We start from the raw sequence: 25,329 nt of genomic DNA, 5'->3' as shown, positions 1-25,329 counted from the left end.
TGTTTCCATTGTTGTATTGTAGATAATGGAAATGTTGAAAAGACTGACAAGAACTTTATCCTCTCACCACCCTTGCCCTAATTCATACTATCCTTTTTATTTTTAATGTTCCTCAGCATCAACTAATGAAGTCTAGGTGCATGCCAGGGTGTCTGGCTCATTGTGTTCAATACAACATAGGCTTGTTTAATTTAGCAGCAGTCCGAAATGAAAGGTTCATGCTGCCAAGTACAAACAGACCTTCTGTGGGATGTTAATTTGGTTATAGGAGAGAATGCTTGTTTTTCCTTGCTTTGTGCTAATAAATAAGCTGGCAGATTTTTTTATGAATATACAGGGTTTTGACTTGTTTATATCCATGTAATTGATAAGAACTGGATAGTCTTAATAAACATTTTTCTTTTTGTAGTCCTTGGTTAGTTTCATTCTGTAACCTGCCAGCTAATTGTGAATTGCATTCTCTTTTGTTCTCTGCTCTTTTTACTTTGGATCTGGTTTTTTGATTGGTTGCAATAGGGATTTATTGGTAGGAACATAGATTAGTTCCCAATTTGAACAGATTGTATGTTTTTATGACAGATTATTCTGTCACAGGCAGAGTGATTCACCAGAGCCTTGTGCAGAGGTGTTACTATATGACTTTGTGTAGCCATTTAAAAAAATAACAGCTTTATTGATATATAATTCACATTACCATCAAGGTAACTCCTGAAATGTGCAATTCACTGAGTTTTAGTATATTCATATAGTTGTGTGCCTATCCTGCTGTCTAATTCTGAAACACTTTTATCACCTTCAAAGAAGACCCATACCCTTTAGTCACCACACTCCACTCACTCTTGCTCCATGTAGCTGTGGATCTCCTTTCTCTCTTTGTGGATTTACTTGTTCTGGACATGTTATATAAATGTAATCATTCAGTATATGGCCCTTTGTGTCTGGCTTCTTAGCCTGTTTTTGAGGTAGCACATAACAGAACTTTATTCCTTTTTTATTGCAAAATAGTGTTCTGTTATATGGATACACTGCAGTTTTTTTATCCATTTATTTTTTTGATGGATATTTGGGTGACTTGCACTTTGTGGTTCTTATGATCATGCTGCTGTGAATATTTTTGTTTTTGAGTTGACTTATGTTTTATTTTGGGTAGATACTTAGGAGTGAAATTTATTGGCCATAAGTAACTCTGCCAGACTGTTTTATAAAGTGACTCTACCATGTTACATTCTCATCAGCAATGTTTGAAGATTTCATTTCTCCATATCCTTGCCAACACTTTACCATGGTATTTTTCCATAGTAGTCATCCTAATGGGTATGAAGTGGCATCTCATTGTGGTTTTGATTTGGATTTCCCTGATAACTAATGAAATTGAATATTTTCATGTAATTGTTTGCCATTGTTTATCTTTCTTAGACAAATGACTATTCAGATCCTTTGCCCATTTTAAAATTGAGCTGTTTTTTTCTTGTTCAGTTGTAATAGTTCTTATGTATTCTGGATGTACACAAATGTACTCTTATCAGATATGTGAAGTATAATATTTTTCTTATTCTATAGTCTTTTCACATCTTATGAAGCATGTAGATTTTTTTATTGGAGTCTAATTTACCAGTTTTTTTTTGTCTCCTTATGCAGTTTCTCTGAAATTTTCTATAAGTTAAAAAAACCTCAAACCTTATTTCTCAAATCTCCCATTAAGTTTTTTTCTATAGAAATAATGATCATTTCATTAACTACACAATGGGTTAGAGATATTAAAAAAAATTGTGTTTTCAAATATTTTCATAAAATTAATGGGAGAAGCCCAAGATTTCAAACCTGATATCTAGTTCCCTCTTTAAAATCAGAAAATGTCTTTGAGTGTTATGCTTAGCTCAGAATGCACATATTATTCTGTAAATATTTATAGGTGTCTAATGTATTCTGAGGACTTGACTGGGCTTGGAGATCCAGTAATACTGGGGACATGGTCCTGTCCTTTAGAAACAAGAAATCATGTGCCAGGCTACAGATTTCTACAGAGGGTAATATCATCATTAGAGGATAAGGGGCACTGTCTGGGTGAGAAATCCTCAGAGCGAGTCAGTGCTGGTGCTCTGTCTGCAGAGATGCATGAATGATCAGAACCTTTTGTTATAATCTTTGATTCTTCTTTTCAGATACTTGCTGCTGTGTGTGTTGTGTACATTGGCACCAGTGATCTGTAACAGCAATATTTATGGATATCGATGTAATGAAATGTAGACATCATTGTGATGACTTTGATACCCAGGAGCAAACCTGAAGAAAGCCACTTTTCTTTGATTTCTTCAGGTTTTCAAAAATGGGAACTTCCTACTTACTAATTAATTCAGTGTTGTGGTTGTGGATTTCTGAGGTCCAGCCCAAAGCCAAGCAGTTCTGGGTAGTCAGAGCTAAAATGTGAGTCAAGGAGGAACAGCTGTTTGGCTGGAGAGAAGATTGTGTATAGAGAGTGGGGTGAGTCCTGTTAATGATTTTAGATCTTTCTTTAATAATGCAGAGCTATTGATGAGTTTGGGTGTTTGTGGGGAACATGTTTTTTCCTGTTATAGTATCACAGATGGTGGTTGTGAAGACTAGAAGTAAGAGAATTGTGGGGCTGTTGGACTAGTCCAGATAAGTGCCAATGAAGACCTGAGCTAGTATACTGATGGTTGAGGTGAATACACAGACTGGAAATTTTTTGAACATGCAAATCTGGATGCTTGGCTGCAATCAACCATCATAAGTTAAAAGGAGGATTACTAAAGAAGAAAGATTTCTGAAGAAGGTTTCAAAGGAATGAAATGCCACAGAAGCTAGCAAGATTTTAGGCCCTTGGGGTTAATAGTGACAGAGCAGGGGTCATCCTCAGGCTCTTCAACAGGAGAGAGGAAAGAGGGTCTCCTCCCAGCTGTGCTTTTTTAAAATTCCAGGAGCACTCTTTTTTTTTTTAATGTATATATATTTTTTGGTTGTTGATGAACTTTATTTTGTTTATTTTTATGTGGTTCTGAGAATCAAACCTGGTGGCTTACATATGCAAGACATGTTCTCTATCACTGAGCCACAACCCCAGCCCCCAAGATTACTTGTAGGCTTGGTTTTATTGCCTCCTGCTAATGCAGAAGCATTGCTGGGAACTCCCTGCTATCATCACTAGCATTCCCAGAATTTGGGAAGCATTGTGGAGCAGAGCCATCTGTTTTTTTTTTTTTTTTTAATTCAATCTGGCTTGGGCAGTTATTAAGATTTGAAGCAGAAGGTTGAGAATGCCTCAGAAGTTTGTGGAATGAGTAGCCTGTCATGATAGCATTTCTGAGCAAGATCAAGGTTCACAAGTGAGTAGACTAGAATGCATGAAGTAAACCAAGTTCACTTTTAGACCAGCTTAGTTTGGGATGTGACTGTCCAGATGTTATGTTCCTGTGACTATTCACTTGACTCTATTCACTAATAGAAGCCTCTCTAGGGACTGGTTATTTTCTTTGCTATGACTTCCAGAGCCTAGCATTACTGTACTTTGCACATCTGTGAATGAATGCATATAGGAGGCTATGCATAGCAGGCACAGGATAGATCATTTGATCAAGAAATATAGATTTAGGAGCCCCATGTAGAGCTAAGTGATTGATAAGTATTGAGATTTATTCTTATTGGCTAAAAGACTTTTATGAAAGTTTAGTTGTGGTGTGGACCTGTAATTTTCATGTCTAAGTAACAAAATTGTGCCTTTTTGCCCTGCCTAGAATTTAATGCGGGTAATTATCTGTTGATAATCCTGCCAGTGATTTTGTGTGTGTGTGAGGGGCAGATTAGAATCAGACTTGTGATAAATAGGGAAATGAAAGTGATAAGGCAGAGAAACTCTATTTTTTTTTTAAGAATAACTGAGTTACAGGATGAAATCTTGGAAGTGATTTCAGATCACTCCTGTAAACTCTCATTGTAAAAAGGGATAGAACCCAGGGCTTCACACATGCTAAGATAAGGCTCTAATGTGGCTAGGCTAATGCCACATCCTCAGTCATTTTTATTTTGATACAGGGTCTCACTTAGTTACCCATCGTAGCCTTGAACTCTCACAAAAAAATGTTTATAAAACACTTGGAACAATATATAGTATACTAAGAAAATTTGCTGTGATCTACTCTAGAGATACAAATCAGGGAACTTAATAAATCAGGTCTTATTTGTGAATGGAAAGGACTGAAAGTTCACCTTAAAAGTAAGAATTCAGTTGATGTCAAGATTGTGTATTCTGAGTAGCAGAAGTTAATGTAGTTCCATTTCTTATTCAAAAATAAAATGATTACAAATTTCATATTTTGGCATCTTGAAATCTGACTCCTGATTCCTATCTCTTAATAGTTATTGGAATACCAGTCTAGAATGGAATTCAACTTTGATATTTTTACTCTTTAATTTTTAGATGACTGTGCTTCTAATTCTGTCTTCACTCCATATTCAGTGAAGCCAAATTATTTTTAGCTTAGGTATGCCATAATTTTTATTATTAAATTTCATAAAAACATAATTGTGTTTATGTAAATTAGTAATATTACTCTCCTACTTGGGAGAGGCTGTTTGTTTCTTAAGGGAAAAATATAGTTATATTAACTTAGAGGCTAAATATTTTTGTCCTACCACCCTATCATATAACACAATATCATAGTCAGTTGCATATTTGTTTGTCCCTTGGTGTATGTGGGAAATTGGCTTCAGAACCCTCCTTGGACACCAAAATCTGCAGATGTTAAACTCTCTTATATAAAATGATGTAATATTTGCATGTAAATTATACCCATTGTTTCATGTACTCTCTATCGTCTCTAGATTATTTACAATATCTATTATAGTATAAATATGGTGTAAATATTTGTGATGTTGTATTACTTAAGGAATAATGAAACTCCAAAAAGTCTGTACATGTTCAGAACAAAAGCATGTTCTTTCCCAAATATTTTTTGACTGCAGTTGGTAAAATCCATGCATGTAGAACCCTGGAATATTGAAGACCAATTTTTAAAATATTTATTTATTTTTTTAGTTTTAGTTGGACACAATATCTTTATTTATTTTTATAAGGTAGTGAGGATTGACCCCAGGGCCTCTCATGTGCTAGGTGAGTGCTCTAATGCTGAGCCACAACCCCAGCCCACCAATGTGTTTTTAACAATTATGTTTATTGTCTCAAATCTTCCTATTCCTTGCAGTATATGTGAGCCTTTTAAAAAAATTTACTTAATTTTTTTTGCCAAAAAACTTTCAGATGCAGCAGTGTCTTTTAGCAAGTTGTAATAGACATTTCTAAGAATTCAAATTAAGTTATAGCATCTCAGCTTTTTAAATTACTGTAAGATACAGTGGTTTTCTTCAAATTTAAATGCTACAGGAGGGCAGTAATTGACAGTGGAGGTGTCAAGAGGAACCACAATTTGGCTCTTAGCTTCAATGGAACTATAGCTGTATTGTTATTTCACAATATTAATTACAATCAGTATCAGAGATCAGATGTAATGTTTCATAATTTTAATTATAAGTGGTTAAATGTCTTTGCTTTTTTTTCACCAATTTACCTAAAGCAAACCATTTTCATTTGTAAAACTCCAAAAAAATCAATAACTGAATACTATGGTTGTCTTCTTCATCTTTTGTTTAGCATATTGCTTCTCAGTGAAGATAAGAATACTTGGGTATTGTGCTTGCAGAACTCATTGTCTAGATTCCATGGTTACTGAACACTCAGAATTAGTAGTGTTTAATGTAGATATGAATTTGGGTATGATGTGTTTGAAAGACGTGTAGAGAAATCATGTCAGTCAAAATTCATTAACAGCTCATTGTTTAGCAAAATTATACCTTTGAGAACACAAAACATGACAGTTTTGAAGAATCTGAACAAATTTAGAAGAAGAGTAAATTTTTAAGGGAATCTGAAGCACATACCATCCACAGTTACCACTAACTAATGATTTTTGTAGATTTTTGGGTACCTGGCATGTGTTCCTGGTTTTTTTTAAAAATTATTCATTAGTTGTAATCAGTTATACATGACAGAAGAAAATGCTTCAATTCATTGTACACAATTGGAGGAGATGTTGGGTTCTTTTAGATAAACAACCTTAAAGGGTAGTATCATTGCAAGGGAAAAAGATAGTGTAAGGTTTTCAAATGGCTGACCTTGCTATGTTGTAAAAGGTCTTGTATATTATGGCTGAGCTATGGATGGTTGTATTTTGGTGAATAATTAAGCTTGTATCTTCTATAAAGTATAGTAATTTCCATTCTTGGTCCAGTTAGCTGAGTTCAGTAATGAAGAATATGCTGTTACAGAATATTATTTTTGATACCAACTATTAGAGAATTTACTTAAAACTTTCTATTTGTTATTGATATTTAAAAAAATAATAATTTGAGGTCTGTCTTTTCATATCCTTTTATATTTCTAAGCCAAAATGACTACTTAGAGCTGGCAGACTCCATACTTGCTGTGTTTGGAAGTAATTTTTAATCTTTGTTCTGAGTTCACTTAAGATATGAGAGATACTTGTCATTTTGGAATTATAAGCTGTTAGTAAACAGTTCTTCAGTCATGTTATTGAAATTTATTATTTTAACCTTTAATTAGAAGAGTCACTCTTCTTCGCTGTCTGTGGTCTGCTTCCATTGCTATTCTTTCATTATGTGATTTAAGTATTGCTAAACCTTACAAATTATTCCAAAAGAGACATGGAATAACTTTGTAATTTGGTACTGTCCATTCTGCAAAAAATCCAGCCCTTTTAACCATAACATACAGAGAGCACATGTGCAGTAAACATTTATTTGAATTAATGAATTGTTTTAGGGCTGCTTTCAAACACAGTGTTTTCAGTATTCAGTGACTGAGCCTTCAGTACTGATAGTTTAGCTAAACATTCAGAGTTCATTTGAAGCCAGTAAACAGACAACTGTGCAGTCCAGGGAGATAAATTTGTTAACTTTTCTATCCAATAGTAATTTAGGTTTATTTTGAGAGAGAGAGAGAGAGAGAGGAGAGAGAGAGAGAGAGAGAGAGAGAGAGAGAGAGAGAGAGAGAGAGAGAGAGAATGAGAGAGAGAATATGAATGAGAATTTTTTAATATTCGTTTTTTAGGTTTTGGTGAATACAACATCTTTATTTAATTTTTATGTGGTCCTGAGGATCAAAGTTAGCACCGCACCCATGCTAGGTGAGCATGTTACCACTTGAGCCACATCCATAATCCAGTAATTTACTTTTTACAGTCGTGTTTATATAGAGTAAATGTCAAAGGAAAAGGTGTATTTGAAGCAGTTACATGAGTAAGTTTGCTACAGTGAAAATTTTCGGTATCCTAACGGAAAAGGAACAATGTAAAATTGATATTATATAATTCAGGTAGCTCTTTTTAAAGACAGTTTTATTGAGGTATAATTGACATCCAATAAACTTCATGTTTAAAGTGTATGATTTAATCATTTTTGACACATATTCACACCCAAGAAACCATCATAACAATGAGGAGAATGAAAAGATCTATCACCACCCCAAATTTCTATGTTTTTCTCTCCTCATAGTCCTCTGTCCCTTTCTCCAGACAACCACCAATCTACTGATCTGCTGTCACTATAGGTTAGTTTACTTATTCTAGTGTTTTATGTAAATGAATTTATATCACATGTACTCTTTTTTTTTAATTTTTTTACTCTTTCACTCAGTGTAATTATTTTGAGATTTGTCTCTGTTTCTGATTATACCAGTTGTTTATTCTTTTGAGTGCTCAAAGTATTCCATTATATGGATGTATCTGTTCAACATTGACAGCAATTTGGGTGTTTCCAGCTTTTGGCTCTTAGAACTAAATATATCTGAACAACTGTATTACAGATCTTTGTGTGGATTTATGCTCGCTTTTCTCTTTGGAAAATTCCCAGAAATGATATAAGTAGACCATGTGGTTGGGTATTTTTAATTTTTAAAACTGCAAAACTGTTTTCAAGTTGTCGTTTCCTTTTACATTCCTACCAGCAGTGAATGAAGAATCAGTTGCCCCAAGTCTCTATCTTAAATACTTACTGTAGTAGTCTTTTTAAATTTTATTCCTCTAATAGATACATAGTATTACCTCATTGTGATTTTTAAAATATTTTTTTTAGTTGCAGATGTACACAATACCTTAATTTTTTTAAATTTATTTTTATGCAGTCCTGAAGATTGAACCGAGTGCCCCGTATGTGCAAGGCAAGTGTTGTGCCACTGAGTCACAACCCCAGCCCCTCATTGTGATATTTATTTGTATTTTCCTGTTGGCTGATGATGATGTTCAGCATATTTTCACGTGCTTATTTGCCATTCTTTGGTAAAGTATCAAATCTTTTATGCTATTATTTATTGGGGTATTTGGTTTTCTTATTTATTAAGTTTTAAAAGTTCTTTTTATATTCTGGATACAAATTTTTTATCAGATTTATGATATTTTGTCCCAGGCATACATGTTTTACATTTCCCTAGCAGTGTCTTTTAAAGAACAGATGTTCTTAATTTTGATGAAATTCAATTTACTAATTGTTCTTTAATGCACTTTTGGTATCATATCTAAGAACTCTTTGCCTAACCCCAAGTCACAGAAGTTAGCTCCTGTTTCCTTGAGGAGGTGTATTGATTTAGGTTTTACACTTAGGAATATGACCCATTTTGAGTTAATTTCTGTATGTGGTACAAGGCAGGGGTAAAAATTCATCAGTTATTGTATATGGGTTTTTAGATTTCCAGCAACATTTATTAAAAATGAACATTGTCTCTTTGCTGAATTGCCTTTGTACCATTGCCAAAATAAGTTTTCTGTTTACATGAATCTATTTTGGCCTCTATTTTGTACCATGATCTACTTGTTTATCTTTATATCAGTACCACATTGTCTGAATTACTTTACCTTTGTAATAGTGTTTGTCTTATGATTTTTTTTTGCAAAGTTCTTTGGACTGTTCTGGGTCCTTTGCATATGCATTGGAAGTTTATAATCAGCTTACCTGTTTATACAAAACAGCCTGCTGAGATTCTGAGATACTGGATCTATGAATCAACTTGGAGAGGATTGACTTCTTAACATCATTGAGTCTTCCAACAAATGAACATGTTATTTCTTCCCATTTGTTTAGATTTTCTTTAATTTCTCTCAGCAATCTTTTAAAAGTAGAAGTCTTGCATATCCCTTTCAAATTTGTCTTAAATATTTGACATTTTTGGTATTATTATAGTATGTTTAAAAAATTCAATATAAAATTTTTCATTACCAACAGAACAATTCAGTTCCGTATCTAGCTCTTGTATCATGCAGCTTTGCCAAACTCACCTTCTAGCAGTAGTTTTTTTGGGGGTATATTTCATTGGATTTTCCTATATAGATAATCTCATCATTTAAAAATATAGCTTGAATTCTTCCTTTCTCACTTGAATGTCAGTTTTTTTCTTCTTGCCTTATTAAAGTAAGCAAAATCTCTGATATATTGTTAGATAGAGATTATGGGAGTGGTTATCCTTATTTTGTTCCTTATGTTAAAAGAAAAACATTCAATCTTTTTTAAATTATGTGTGCTGTTAAATATAGGTTTATTTTGTGGATTCTTTTTATCAGAAAGAGACTGTTGTATTCCTAAGGTTTTTATTGTTGTTGTTTTTGAACTAAGAATGGGTATTGCATTGTTATTATTTGTTTGCTAATATAATGATGTGTAATATGTTTTGAATGGCAAACCAGCTTTGAAATATTAGCATGAATCTCATTTAGTCATGAGGTATTATTCATTTTACATATTATTGTATTTAATTCATTTAAATTTTGCTTGGGAACTGGATGTGGTGACATACACTTATAACCCCAGCTACTCTGAGGCAGGAGGTTGACAAGTTTTTTTTACAACCCCTCACTCTCCCCACAATTTTGTATAGGGTTTTGCACCTGTGTTCATGAGAGGTATCACAACCTCTTGTAATGTCATTGTCTGGCTTTGATAGCAGGTTAAATGTTGGCCTCAGAATAAGTTAGGAAGTATTTCCTCCTTTTCAGTTTTCTTATAGAATTGGTATATTTTTTTTTCCCTACATGTTTGTTGGAATTTTCCAGTGAAGCTATCTGGATCTGAAAAAAAAATTTAAGGGAAGATTTTCAAGCTACAAATTCTCTTAAATATAAACCTGTGACTACTCAATTCAGGTTTTCATTGTAGGTGAGTTTGGTGGTATCTTTCTAGAAATTTGTTGTTTTTATTTAGGTTGATGGATTTATTGGCATATGTCCTTTTCATATCTCTACAAACTGTGGTGATATCATCTTTTCTTTCCTGATATTAGTAATATGTATATTCTCTCCTTTTTCCCTCATTAGCCCAACTGGAGGTTTCCACTTTTTTTTCTGTCTTCTCAAAGAACCAGTGTTTTATTTATTTATTTTTTAAATTATTTATTTATTTTTTTATGTGTGTGTGTGTGTGTGTGTGCTTGGGATCAAGCCAGGGCCTTACACATGGTAAGGACACATAGTACTACTGAGTTATACCCCAGCTCAAGAACCAGCATTTAATTAGTTTATTTTTCTCTATTTTCTCTACTTTTTTCTGTTGTTTATTAATTGATCTTTCTGCTCTTTCTTCATTACTTCTTTTTCTCATTTACTCTCCACATGTGATTTAATTATTTATTTTACCATATTTAAAAATTTTTATACATAAAATATGCTTCTTTGAAGATTGTGATTTAAATTATTTTCTCCCTGAGACATAACGATATTGAGGCACAGAGAAGTGTGCTGTAGCTCATTGGTAGAGTGTTTCCCTCACATATGAGGCAGGAGGTTCGATCCTTAGCACCACATAAAAATAAATAAATAAAGATTTAAAAAAAGAGGAACTAGCAGAAACTAATGTTGGGGTACCTTACTTTGTTGAAATCTGTGGAATAATTTCTGAGAGCTAATCCTAAGTGTTATTTTTTTTTTGTTACTTTCTTTTGCTTTTTTGCAGTGGCAGGGATTCAACTCAGGGATGCTCTGCCACTGAACTACATCCCCAGTCCTTTTTATTTTGGGGCAGGGTCTCAGTTGCTGAAGTTTGCCTTGAACTTCTCATTCTACTGCCTCTGTCTCCTGGGCAGCTGGGATTATAGGCTTGCACCTGTGTGCCCAGTTTTCCGGTGTTAGTTTTTTTTAGATGGACACAATACCTTTAATTTATTTACTTATTTTTATGTGGTGCTGAGTATCTACAGGAGAAGAACATGACCCTCTGAGGACTGGAATGTAAATAAAATTTTTTATTTCAAAGGGGTTTCCTGGAATTAGTGCTTAAGAATTTAATTAGAAATGGTGAACATGAGCCTAATTAACCTAAAGTTTTCATGGCAGAGGATACTTGAGAGTTTTATGTTATCCTACTGTCAGTTCAAAGTCAAGATTCTTTGTGATCTTTTTTTAGATCTTCAAAGAAACTGAAGTTCAAGAGACCCATGCTATTATCTTTTTAGAGAGAACACACTTTCTTATTTTCCTCCTTCACATCACTTCTAATAAACTCATTGCCTGCCACTCTGATTGATAAGTTTGGAAACATATATCTTGATTGGAAAAAAGTCTGCATTTGAAGGGGGTGGTCTTTATTCTATCTCAGTTTTTCAGAGTGCCCCAGCCCTGTATCACTAAAAGATCCTTGCCAGCCTAAGGGCTATCAGAGACGCCCTGGAGTGCCTTCACTGCATAGTTTATACTGCTCTCTAGAGGGAAAAGACACAGGGGATGATATTCACTAGGCCCTCCAAAAGAATTTAGACATGGTGGCTGTTCAAACCTTTTGTTAAGCAGTTATGAAACCGACAAGTAGGACAATATAGGAGGTTAGAATGAGGACAAATCACACCAGAAATTCTTAAAGGAGGAATTTCAACTCAGATATTGTGATAAGGTTTCTGTACCTGGGAAGACAAAGAGCAGAGACAAATTGTTCTTATTTTTCAAACTGTCAAGTTACACTTGTCTGCTTTTCTCTCATGTGAAATCCTCACAAAGAGAAACCAAAATCTTTAATCTGACATCCAGTTCTTGGAGAATACTGCATTTATTTGAAATGCACAATAGAAAAAAAGAAACAGTTGATAAGGCAAAGAGGGAATGCTGGCATTAAATATGTGAACAGAGCTGGTGCAATGATGCACTCCTGTAATCCCAGTATCTTCGAAGGCTGAAGCAGGAGGATAATGAGTTCAATTTTAGCTTCAACAAAGATGAGGTGTTAAGCAACTCAGTGAGAATCTTTCTCAAAATAAAATACAAAATAGGGCTTGAGATTTGGCTCAGGGGTCCAGTGAGTGAATACATTTTAGAATGACTTGTTATCCTATGACAGATAAACAATCCACTCACTATTGACTGGATGCCACAATTCAATCACAAGATACCAGCTAGTTTCTATGTGGAAAATACCTGGTATCTTATAGACAGTGTGGTGAAGATGTTCCTGCACCTCCTGTCTGACTGGGTTACAGTGTGGTTGGTCCTGTGGCAGGGCTGCACCACCATGGGTAATTTTTAGTGTTTTGTTTATGATACTCATGAGATAGATAATAGGGCATACAACAGTCAATAATAAAAGTACATGTTGCCTGAGATTGCAGGAAAATTCCCAGAATGAGATTAAGGATACAAATAAGATATGTCCTGAGATGTATTTTAGTATCTCTGAAAATACAAACAATAGTGTTATTTCTTAAGATATTCACAGGGAAAAGATTGCAAATCAAAGTTCCTGAGAAAAGCTTAACAATTTACACTAAGCTCCTCATTCTAAAGCCACAACCTGTCCAGCATACATTCCTTTTACTAACAGAGCCTTCTTTGCCCTACACAGGAATTCATGATGAAAATAGGAAACACATAGTTAATAGTAATAGCAAATGAGTTGAAGTGCAGAGCCTGCTCTTTAATTAAAAATTATAAAGAGATAAGAATTCATAATTTGATGAAGGGCCAAAGAAACTCTTTCAAAAAGAAGTTAAATAGGTCATGTGAAAAAAAGAAAATTAGTTTGGAAAAACAGAATAATGTAAAATTTTATATAGATATATTTTAAAGTCAGTTCAGAGTAGTAGGCTTTTAAGTCATAGGCTTTCACTCTTTTAAGTGTGTATTACTAGGACTTTAGTTCAGAAGCAAAAAAGCTTACCAATAATCATAGGTATGCTTTAAAGTTAAAAGTTAATAATAGGTCATGATACAGGTAGTCAAGTTGCATAGTCTAGTACTTAGTGATTGAAGTGAAAATGTAAAAGCTTAATCATGATTGGCAAAGGTTACAGGAACATATTTTAAACAATGTGTTCAATATCTTATGAAGTTAATATATGTCAGAAAAGATTGCAACTCTTGAAAATTATGTAAATGAAAGAAGTTTTGGGCTTTGATGCTATTTTAACTACATGAATAAATACCTGTAAAAAAAGTATAAAAATAAAGTCCCCTCTATGGGCCTCAGATCCTTCTGAAGGCTGCTTGTAACTTTCAACCTGTCATCCTGTCTCCTCTTCTTTTGCTGAGGCCACATATCCTTCAGTACCAAATGCCATTCATACTTCAGGATCCCTGGATTCCTGCTCTGGCTGGACACTGGAAATAATAATTAAAATTTTCTTCATTTAAATTTGAAGTTGACTCTGTTGATGGGCTGTATTGAATTGTAGAAAAAAATCTATATAGACATAATGCCTGTGATTTGTGCTAATATTCTCATAGTACTCCATACCAAAGAAAAAACAGATATCATAATTCTATAATTATGCTCAAGGCAAAATTGCAAATAATTTATTTTTTAATTCCTTATACTCTAGGTTCTGGAATACTGAGAGATCTAGAGACATAGCACTGTTCACCTCTTGTTTATTTTATTAAACTAGAAAATTTGAAATTTTATTTTTGCCCCATTTTTTTGTAGAGGAGTAGGGACAATGCTGCCTCAGGGAATTACTTATGAGTTGAAGTCTCAAGCTCTTTCTCATAAGGCCAGAGAACAGAAATATTAAATAAAATTTTAAAGTAATTGTGATACTTAATTTTTATATAAATGCACTTCTGTCTGGGCTAGATCTAAATATTGGGAGCAAACTCTGCCATGAAATAATTTTATCCTGAGGCATTTAATGCAATTCACAGCAAAATAAATAAATAAATAAATAAATAAATAAATAATAAAAGATTCCAAGGCTGTGGAGCATGCCTGTAATATTGTAATATCAGTTACTTGAAAAACCATCAGAGGAGAATTTGAGACCCTTTCCCAGGACTCTATATATGTTTCTATTAATCCTTCAGTCCCTTTATCTGTGGTCCTGGGACTTTGTAGTGAATAATACACATGGATCTGATCTCCAGTATTTTTTTTTTTTCCTAATGACAATTGAACTCAGGAGCACATGACCACTGAGACCACATTCACAGCCCTATTTCTATTTTATTTAAACATGTCATCTTGTGAAGGAAAATTTCTGATTCTAAGCTGAAAAGCCTGGGTTAAAGTGTAAAAGACCCGGCATTGTAAAGTTTCCAAGCTGCAGGGCTTGGGTAAAAAAGTGAAAGACTAGGTATTGTTAAAATTCCTCTGCTACCCCCAGAACCTATAAGCCCTGTAGCTGTTAGGACAATATCCGAACTTGTACCCCTAGAACCTATAATCCCTGTAGCTGTTAGGACAATATCCTAACTGCCCAGTAAATATTCCTCCTGATCCTCTGGTTGTTTAATAGCTAAGGGCTCTGGGTACCTCCGCAGGTAGGCATCCAGACCCCAAATCCAATCAGTTTGAATGTGTACCCCGCTTAAAAGTGACCAATCACCCCTGCCTAGCCTGTTCATGTCACTGAATGTACTAATCATGTCTCAGAGTTGTTGTTCAATTTTCCCGCACCTCATGATGATTTGTTCTGATGTATGCAAAGCCCCCCCCTTGCCCTCTCCAAAAAGTGTACTTAAGATCTGCTTGACCTCTGCTCTGGGCTCTGGGCTGCTCTATCTTCCTGAGTGAGCCTGGAACCTCAGCATGCTGAATTAATAAATCCCCTTTGCCAATTGCATGAAGTCAGTCTCTTGTGTGGTGTCTTCCTCCAACGCTTCGCTGGATCCTTACAATCTCAGTGAGGTTCTTAGTGCCTTGCCATTGCTGAGACTGTAAAGGTAAAATTTCCAAGCTGATTCTAAGCCGCAGAGCCTGAGTTAAAGTGTAGAAGACCAGGCATCCTAAAGTTTCCAAAGTGCAGGGATTGGGTTAAAAAGTAAAAGACAATTGTTACAATCATACAAGTCTATTGTTACAATTCCTCTGCTATCCCCGGAATTTGTAATCCCTGTAAAGTTGTTAGAACAATGAGGGAACTGCCTAGTAAATGTCTCCATTGATTCCCTGGTTGTTTAATAGCCAAGGGCTCTAGGTAGCATGGCACATACGCATCTAGGCCCCAGAACCAATCAGTTTAAATGTGTACCCCACTTAGAAATGACCAATCATCTCTGCCTAAATTGTTCCCGCCAATGTATGTACTAATCATGTTTCAGAATTGTTGTTCAATTTTCCCGCGCCTTATGATGATTTGTTCTGATGTATGCAAAGCCCCCCACCCTCTCCAAAAAGTGTACTTAAGCTCCACCTGACCTCCGCTCTGGGCTCTGAGCCGCTCTCCCTTCTTGAGTGGGCACAGAGTCCCAGCGCGCTGGAACAGGATCCTCAATAAACTTCCCCCCTGCGATTGCATGAAGTGAGTCTCTTGTGTGGTTTCTCCCCTCCGTCGCTCCGCTGCACCCCAACAAGACTTGCTTTGAACTCACTGTCCTCCTGCCTCAGCCTCTCCAGTTGCTTGGATTACAGGCATGCACCCCTTCATGTTGTGGATCCCCAGTGTTTGATCAACAAAAACAGAGCAAACAAAAACCTGTCTTTGTGTCCTTATTTGATTCTGATCTGGATGAAATTTACTATCACTCAAACAGTAGGCCTACTGAATTAAACAGAGAGTGTAGATACCTAAATCAAATCAGGTTAAATTTAGGAAGCCAATTTTGAGTGAATTTGGAAAGTTGGAGACTATCCCCTGAGGGATATTATCAGGAAACTGCCCCTGCTCCAACCTGTTGCCAAGGTAACCTGCCCCAGGAATTTCCCCTCCCTACAGAGAGCTATAAGATTGTTAATGTGTCCTTGTATTCCATCCTGCCCTCCCCCCTTAAACCCACCTATTTCCCAACTTTAGGCCATCCCACCAAGCATTTTGTGGCCTAGACATGTCCCCAGGAAGGAGAAAGATAAGGGGGCAAAGGCAAGAGAACAAAGGAAGCCTAGGACATATAAAAAGGGCAGAACACCTTGCTTCTTGGGATACCCTGATACCAGCTATGTCCTGTAAGGATCTGGCGAATCCTTGGAGAAAGAGACCACAAGAGACCAGCTTCATGCAATGGGCAGGAGTGAGTTTATTGAAGAGGATCCTAATTCAGCGCACTGAGGCTCAAGGCTCACTCAGGAAGGGAGAGCGGCCCAGAGCCCTGAGGAGAGGTTCAAGCAGAGCTTAAGTACACTTTTTGGGGAGGACAGGAGGCTTTGCATACATCAGAACAAATCATCATGAGGCATGGGAAAATTGAACAACACCTCTGAGATGTGATTGGCACATTCATTGGCGGGAACCAGGAACAGGTTCAGCAGACGTGATTGGTCATTCAAACTGATTGGTTCGGGCCCTGTGACAAACTGCACAGGGCCCTAGGCTAAATGGCCAGTAAGGCTTTGTCTTAACTATCTCAGGAATCTGGGTGTAACAGAGGAACTTAATAATACCTAATCTTTTACATTTTAATTCAAGCTTTCCAGCTTAGAAACTTTACCCTTTCCTTCCCACTTCTCCCTTGTGGGAGAAGTGTATGTTACTCTTTTCTAAATAAACCCTGCTTTGTATGCTTGCCTGAACATGCTTCTCTAATGTTCAAACTTCAACATGTGGGAAAGTAAGACTTGTCACCAGTTACCAGTGGTGTCACTACCAGCCTCAATTTTGGAGGAAGTTCCTGAAGCCCTTTCCAATCTGTCTCTTGGGTGAGAACTGTCCAATCAGGACACAACCAGTGATGAGGGGGCAGACTTCCACAGTATTCTATTCTTTTTGTTTTTGGAATCTGCCATTCATTGAATCCATTTCTTTGCTTCCAGGTTTCTGTGCTACACTGGAGCTTAAAAAAAATAAGGGGAACACTAAGCATCCTGAAATCCAGAAAATGGTAAGTGTGTGTTCTTATTTTGAGACTGGGTAGGGAGGCTGTTTGAAGCCAGTGGGATTGGCAATGGTGGCTGGAAACTCCTCATAATTGTCTCCAGAGTCTGGTGGGTAGAAGGTCTCTCCTTGGCAGCTTGGCCTTTAGTTTTCTCTGACTAGTATAGTGAAGCTTAGATCAGTATTTGAGACCTCAGGTCTTTTGTTCCATAATTGTATGGTATTTTCAGGGCCTTCCTGAATTCCTATGTGGGCATCTGTGTGCCTTTATCTCTGCATGCCCCCAGAATATGTGGTAAAGACTGGGATAATCATCAGAAGAAGAACCCAACTTTATTAGTTGTGTTCCTGTGTGAGAGAAGCTGTGGCTTTTTTAGGGACCCCTGTTCTTGTTCCTCCTAAGTGTTTATTGTTGTTGTATACATGTTTATTTATTTTAGACCATGAATTATTCCCAGGGGTGTTTTTCTACTGACCCACATTCTCAACCTTTTTCTATATATTTATGTAGAGACAAGGTCTCACTGAGTTTCTTAGAACCTCACTAACTTGCTCAAGCTGGTTTTGAACTCAACATCCTCATGCCTGCTGAGCTTTTTAAATGTAGACTAAGAAGTAACTCAAATCCTGAATGGCTATCTGATAGTTTAGCTATTTATAGGTCTGAGATTAATCCCAAATTTCCAGCTCTCTTTACATTCTCAAAAGCAGGTTTCATGCTCAACTTGATTGAGAAAAAATAAAATAAAATAAAATAGATAGTAAATGACAATGGACATCTTATTTAACCACACCTGAAGGTTAATGGATAGATATGTTAATGAGCACCATTAAGGCCTATTCAAATTAAAAGAACACTTTTGAGATTCACTTGTGGGAATACCTTCAACCAAATTCTTTGTCCTTGGGGTGAACCCAATTGGAAGTCACTGGAAGGAGGATGGGATACCAAAAGGACAAACTTCAGCCTAGTTGGTAATAAGAATGTCTTTTTCAATACTCATTTTAAATAGATTTTAACCAATGCTTTGCCAAAAAACATATTTAAACTTCCAACCTGACACAGAAAAAATGGGTTCTTCTGCTATCATGCCCTCTCCCACATTTTGGGAATTGTATTTCTTCTTGCTAAAATAAATCCTATTCTTTCTACTATTACCTGCATGGAGTGTCCATAGATTTTATTCTTCAAAACTTGTGAGACAAGATCCCAGAGAGAATTAGTTAAATGGGAAATTTAGTTTCATCTCAAAACTTTAGTTTCAACATAATTATTTTTTCCCATGTTTTGTTTTAAAGGGATGCTTTATTTGTATTTTTTTTTTCCTCCAAGAACTGGATGGCAATTTTAAAAGATTTTGCTTTATCCTTGTGGGACTTTCACATAAGAAAAAAGCAGGGAAAAATTAGATGACATTAAAAATGATGACATTTTTCTTAATAAAATAATATAGTCAATGTGTCCCAGTCGCCAGGGGCAAAATTGCAACATATGCAGTCAAGGAGAGAAATAAAAAATGTCCAAATTCTTCTGCCCCTTTCAATGCTTTATTCACTCAAATTGCTCAATGTGAAAGGGTAAAGTTTCTAAGCTGGAAGGCTTGAATTAAAATGTGAAAGATTAGGTATTATTGAGTTCCTCTGTTACACCCAGATTCCTGAGATAGTTAAGACAACACCCTACTAGCCATTTAGCCTAGGGCCCTGTGTAGTTTGTCACAGGGCCTGAACCAATCAGTTTAAATGTGTACATCCCCCCCCTAAGAATGACCAATCACCCCTGCCCGAGCTGTTCCCCCCAATGCCAATTTGCCAATCACATCTCAGAGTTGTTGTTCAATTTCCCTGCGCCTCATGATGATTTGTTCTGATGTATGCAAAGCCCACCGCCCTCTCCAAAAAGTGTACTTAAGCTCTTCTTGACCTTTGCTTGGGGCTCTGGGCTTCTCTCTCTCCTTGAGTAAGCACAGAGTCCCAGCTCGTTGGAATGGATCCCCAATAAATATCCCCTTTTGCCAATTGCATGGAGTCAAGTCTCTTGGGTGGTCTCTCCCTCCAACAATTCACCAGAACTTTACAAATGTATTTATACTCTATAGGTTCTTATTCAAGAAAATAAGGATCCTGAATGCTTGGCCCTGCAGTAGACATAATCCATTCCCAGCAAAAAAATAGGTTGGTTAATTTACTGCTAAGAATTCTAGATTAATTCTAAACACTGCAAAAGTCACTTAATCATGACAGGCCAGTGATAGACATTCCCTCTGTGTATTAAGTTTAAATGTCAGAACAAAATTATTAAGCCTTAGGCTTTTAGTCCAGCAGATGCACACTCACTCAGACCATGGTGACCAGATCCAGAACCAAGGCAGGCTTCTCCTGGCTTGGAGTGGACAGCATGTTGAGGAGAGAACCTTTGGAGAAGTTGTGGCTTTCACCAAAATTCATATGAAGTGGTAGAGTCTGAGAGATGAGAAAATCATGCAGAGGATCAGAAGAACAATGACAAGTGATGGTATGTCAGGTCCTCATCAGGCTCTTCAGCTTGAGTGCATCCTAGTTTCTGCTGGCTAAATCCCTGCTCATTAGCTCTATTATTTATACTAAATTTGGGGGCTTTTAACCTCTCTTTCAATTCTTATTATCTATCATGGGATTTCTCCATGACATTATTTACCCTGAGGTCAGAAACTTGTGGTCTTGTGGTCTCCACTCTGATTTTCTTGTCTTTCTCTGTTATCAGGCAAGTATAGCCTGGCAGATATTTCACTCTCTTTATCAGGTTAAGGGAAAGTAACTTTTTTTTTTTTTTAGGCCATACTGGAGGACTCTTTGGGTGTGCCTGGTGTGACTGCATGTTTCAAACTGGAGTTTTTAAAATGGAGTTGTTTAAGCTCAGGGCTAAGGCCATCCTCACAGTCCCAATTAAAGACTTTTAAAAAATGTAATGGGACCTTAATTGATGTTTTTCCCTCCATATATGTAAGACCACTTTATTAAAATGACCTGTAGAAGCATTTCAAACATTTCCAGCAAACATCTTTGTCCTAGTGTGGAGGAAAATAAAGATGGGACTGGACTTGATTTAAACTATAAGGAAGTTTAATCACAAGGGCTAGAGTACATAGTGAATCTGAACATCAAAAGCCATGTGAGAAACCTGGTACATTTAAAATAAATAGTTATCAATGGACTTTTATTTTACTTATTGATATGTGGATCTGAGGATTGAACCCAGTGACTCAACATGCTAGGCAAGCACTCTGTTACTGAGCTGAAACCCCAGTCCTAACCTGATACATTTTTAATAACCTGTTTTACATAGACATTAACCAGTAGCTTTAATACTTTTTCAATATCTGTTTGGATTGAATTAATAACCCAGAAGTCAGTGAAGCAAAGGATCTAATTTTATCTCCAACTGTGGTTTCAGATATCACAGTGTGTGTTAAGATTCCCCTTTAAAGAACTTAACTCTGTGTTGTGTTCTCATTCAAACCTCCCATATTTGCCAAGTCCTTAGTTTTAGAACAGTCTGACATAAGGTGTCCACAGATATCAATGTCTCTTAGCCTATTTAGAAAATATCATTATCTGAGTCTTGTCTTCTAGAGATCAGTTTGAACTATAAGTGTGTAGCATCTAAGGGGAGTAGTTCGGTGCTATGAAGCTGGAAGGAATCTTGATGTTCCTTTCATCTAAAAGGATGTTTTTTTTTGGGGGGGTGCATACTAGGAATTAAACTCAGAGGCACTCCACCACTTAACCTCATCTCCAGCCCTATTTTACATTTTCTTTGGAAAGAGTTGCTTAGTGCCTTACCGTTGCTGAGGCTGCTTTGAACTCTCCATCCTCTGCCTCAAACTCCCAAGTCCCTGGGATTAGAGGTATTTCCCACCATGCCTGGCTGGCATTTTATTTATTTTTGATTAGATACTGTGAATAAAGCTACAATAAAAATGGAATTGCTGTTATTTCTTTGAGAAAAGTTTTCCAATTAATTTAGATGTATGCCCAGAAATATTATTACTGGATTATATGGCATTTTTTAGCCAGATTTTTTAATATTATTATTATTATTATTATTATTTTAGTCACTATGGATTAACCCATGGGCACTTTGTCACTGTGCTATATACTAACCTGTTTCCCTTTTTTTGAGACAGCATCTCACTCATTTGTTTACAACCTTGCCAAATTGCTGAGACTGTTCTTAAGCTTGAGATTCTCCCTTGCTGTACTCCTGAGTCACTGGAGTATAGGCATATGCAGCCTTGCTTTGCTACCCAAAATTATTATTAGTGGATTATATATCATTTTTATCTTGAGCTTTTGAACACTTTTTTCAAAAACTATATTTATTAATTTTCACTAATATTTTTACATGTATATGTACACTGGCATAATTGTAATCTTTCAGAAATTGTTCACCTTAGTTGGTTTTGCACTGGGAGATAAACCCAGGAGTGCAAACCACAATGCCACATCCCCAGTCCTTTTTATGTTTTATATTGAGACAATGTCTAACTAAGTTACTTAGAGGCTTGCTAAGATGCTGAGAGTGTCTTTCAAGTCACAATTATAAACCTCTGGGATTACAGTCCTCTGCCACCTCCCTTGGCTCTCAGATTTTACCTAAAGACATTTTAAGAGCGTTGCAGAGGGCACAGAAAATTGATTGAATTCATACATTAAATTCCTGAGGCAAGTTTATGTGAAGTAGCCAGTGTAGGAGTGTTCTGTAAAGATTTATTTGAATAAACAGATTTGTGGTTTCTGATTTCTCATATTGGTTATCATAGTCCATAAAGGTGAGAGAAATACAATGTAATTTATTGGTTTTCAATCTATGTAGATTTGCACATTCTCAGTCTCTTTTGCTTCCAGAGCTTAGAAGTTCAGGACATAGTAACTTGAACAAAAGATGTTTAAGTTTAGAAATTTAGTATACAAGAAAACTCCTCCTAGGAGCAATTGGTAGTTCTGGCTTTATTACTGGAGTTAGCAGGGTTGGGGCTGGGCTCATGAACTGCTAGAATTTTACTCAGGGTACCAGGGGGTTCATTGTATTTCCTCCTGTTATATCCACAATAAAATCTAGGGAGAATATCATCTGAAAGCAACAGCAATTGGGAAAATATGTTGGCAAATGTTTTCTTGAGATAAAAAACAACTTTGATATTTGGCCTTGATCCCAGTTGATAAAACACTGTAGAGGCTTTTATTGCCCCTAGAAATCACCATTCATTCTGTGGCTTAGACACTTCTGTATCACTATTTCCACACTTCTGTTTACTGTGGGTGATAGTGGCCATTGGGGATTTGTTCTCATATGCGGTAATTTGCTCAAGACTGGGCTAATACTCAGTGTACCCCAGATTTTCATTCTGATTGAAGGTAAATATTTTCTAAATTGCTGAATGTATTTCAGTCTCTCTATTCATTTATAACTTTGTGAAAGAGACACTCAGAACATGAGTAGCTTTTTATTAATTATATTTTTAGATGGAGGAAAACTCTAGAATTTTAATATTCTGCCTTATTTTTAACATCATCCCCCATTAACATATGCCTTTTATAAATTGTGTTTCTAAGTTTGGAACCAAGTACCTTGCACATTCTGCACACACACACTCTACTTGTAAATTGTGCTACTTGTCCCAAATTCCAACTTCATATTGGATAATTTTACTATTCATGTCTAATATTATTTTTCATATTGATAGTTTTTATTTAGGCCTTCCTATTGCTCTTAACAATGCCAAAAAATGACATATTTGTGGATTCAGATTTGGATAATTTATGATTCATTTGTTTGTATTATTGCCATACAGTTTCATAGTACACATTAATGTCACAAAACAATAGCAACTTTATTTGGTCTTAAAAATAGAAGGTTTTTGGCTATTTTACATATTTATTTCTACATAAATTTCAAAAGAACAATTCATGCATACTAAAATTTTAATGGGAAAATATTATACATTAAACTGAGATAAATGGTTTTCTTTGTAATTATGAGTTTTATTTACACACATGGTGTATACAGTGAAGCATTTTATGTCCTCTGTAAATTTTTGTTTTGTGATAAATTGCACATATTTTCCTTGAAATCCTCTCTCTATGTAATGTGTTACACAGATATCACCTGTACATAATACTTATGCAATATTTTGTTCTGTCAATTAAACTGAATAAAATTATGTTGTGGGGACAAATGATGCAAGTCATGGAAGATAACAGAAAACAGTCTTCTTTGGCTGCAGCCAGGTTCAGAGGGCATAGCTTTTGGTATAATCAATCAAACCCCTTAACCCCAAGTTTGGGTAGCTTCAAAGTTCTATACCCAGCATATAAGTAGAGTGCTCAGAAGCTCACAGTCTGCAGAAGTTCACATAAAAGCAGTTTTTTTTTTCTTTCACTTTTCTCAGCAAGTTAAACCTTTAAGGATTGCACCTGAGAAGGGGAGAGATTCTTCTCCCCTTTCTTTCCTCCTCCTGCCTTCTATTACTAGGTAGCCAAATTGGTAACTTCTCTTATCTTAGAAATGTAAACAGATGTGTGAAGCACCAACTCCAGGCAAAGAGGCCTTGTTTACATGTTTTTTTTTTTTTTTTTTTTTTTACAAACTACTCTACTGGATACATGTTTGTGAGAAACTAGTAAGTGGGTGTAAAGTACCTGAAGTGCTGATTTCATCCCAGCCATTGGCCAATTAAAACAGGACAACATTGAAATTGAAAATTTATCTACATTGAACTCTTTTGTAGAGACTCTTAGTTGTGGCTGGAAAAAATACCCTTATGTTATTTATTTTTATGTGGTGCTGAGGATGGAACCAAGGGTCTCATATGTGCCAGGTGAGTGATCTGCCACTGATCCAGAACTCCAGCCCATCTTTGTACTACTGAACAAAAAAAGTTTATTTCTTAATGTTGCCCAATTTATAATTTTTTAACAAATTTAAGTAACTTTCTGAAAATAAATAACTGCTCTGTTTTGTGGTTCTTAAGATTTAAACCAAAGTTGCCATTACACTCATCAACATCCCCAGGCATTTTTTAAAAATATCTTTATTTTTATATTTTTTTTATTTCCTTTTTTTTATTGGTTGTTCAAAACATTACAAAGCTTTTGACATATCATATTTCATACATTAGATTCAAGTGGGTTATGAACTCCCATTTTTACCCCAAATACAGATTGCAGAATCACATCGGTTTCACATCCACATTTTTACATAATGCCATATTAGTAATAGTTGTATTCTGCTACCTTTCCTATTCTCTACTATCCCCCCTCCCCTCGCCTCCCATCTTCTCTCTCTACCCCATCTACTGTAATTAATTTTTCTCATTTTTTTCCTTTCCCCACACAACCTCTTATATGTAATTTTGTATAAACATGAGGGTCTCCTTCCATTTCCATGCAATTTCCCTTTCCTCTCCCTTTCCCTCCCACCTCATTGTCTCTGTTTAATGTTAATCTTATCCTCCTGCTCTTCCTCCCTGCTCTGTTCTTAGTTGCTCTCATTATATTAAAGAAGACATTTGGCATTTGTTTTTTTAGAGATTGGCTGGCTTCACATAGCATCATCTGCTCTAATGCCATCCATTTCCCTACAAATTTCATGATTTTGTCTTTTTTTAGTGCTGCGTAATACTCCATTGTGTATAAATGCCCCATTTTTTTTTTTATCCATTCGTCTATTGAAGGGCATCTGGGTTGGTTCCACAGTCTAGCTATTGTGAATTGTGTTGCTATCAACATGGATGTGGCAGTATCCCTGTAGTACGCTCTTTTAAGGTCTTCAGGGAATAGTCTGAGAAGGGCAATAGCTGGGTTAAATGGTGGTTCCATTCCCAGCTTTCCCAGGAATCTCCATACTGCTTTCCAAATTGGCTGCACCAATTTGCAGTCCCACCAGCAATGTAGAAGAGTACCCTTTTCCCCACATCCTTGCCAGCACTTGTTGTTGTTTGTCTTCATAATGGCTGTCAATCTTACTGGAGTGAATGGTATCTTAGGGT

General features: G+C 35.9%; 1 protein-coding gene across 1 annotated transcript in view; it reads left to right on the top strand.

Moving 5' to 3' along the window:
* The window catches only part of LOC144369081 (uncharacterized), a 71,502-nt gene that overhangs the window by 5,673 nt on the left and 40,500 nt on the right, over positions 1 to 25,329 (top strand). Inside the window, exon 2 of the mRNA XM_078028137.1 lies at positions 17,239 to 17,306. Coding sequence (XP_077884263.1) covers positions 17,304 to 17,306 — 3 coding nt within the window. The 5' untranslated portion in view covers positions 17,239 to 17,303. The remainder of the gene's footprint in view (positions 1 to 17,238; positions 17,307 to 25,329) is intronic.

Source organism: Ictidomys tridecemlineatus, chromosome 12 (assembly GCF_052094955.1).
Source record: "Ictidomys tridecemlineatus isolate mIctTri1 chromosome 12, mIctTri1.hap1, whole genome shotgun sequence".
Lineage (NCBI taxonomy): Eukaryota > Metazoa > Chordata > Mammalia > Rodentia > Sciuridae > Ictidomys > Ictidomys tridecemlineatus.
The sequence above is the reverse complement of the archived record's forward strand: the minus strand, read 5'-3'. Positions and strand labels throughout refer to the sequence as shown.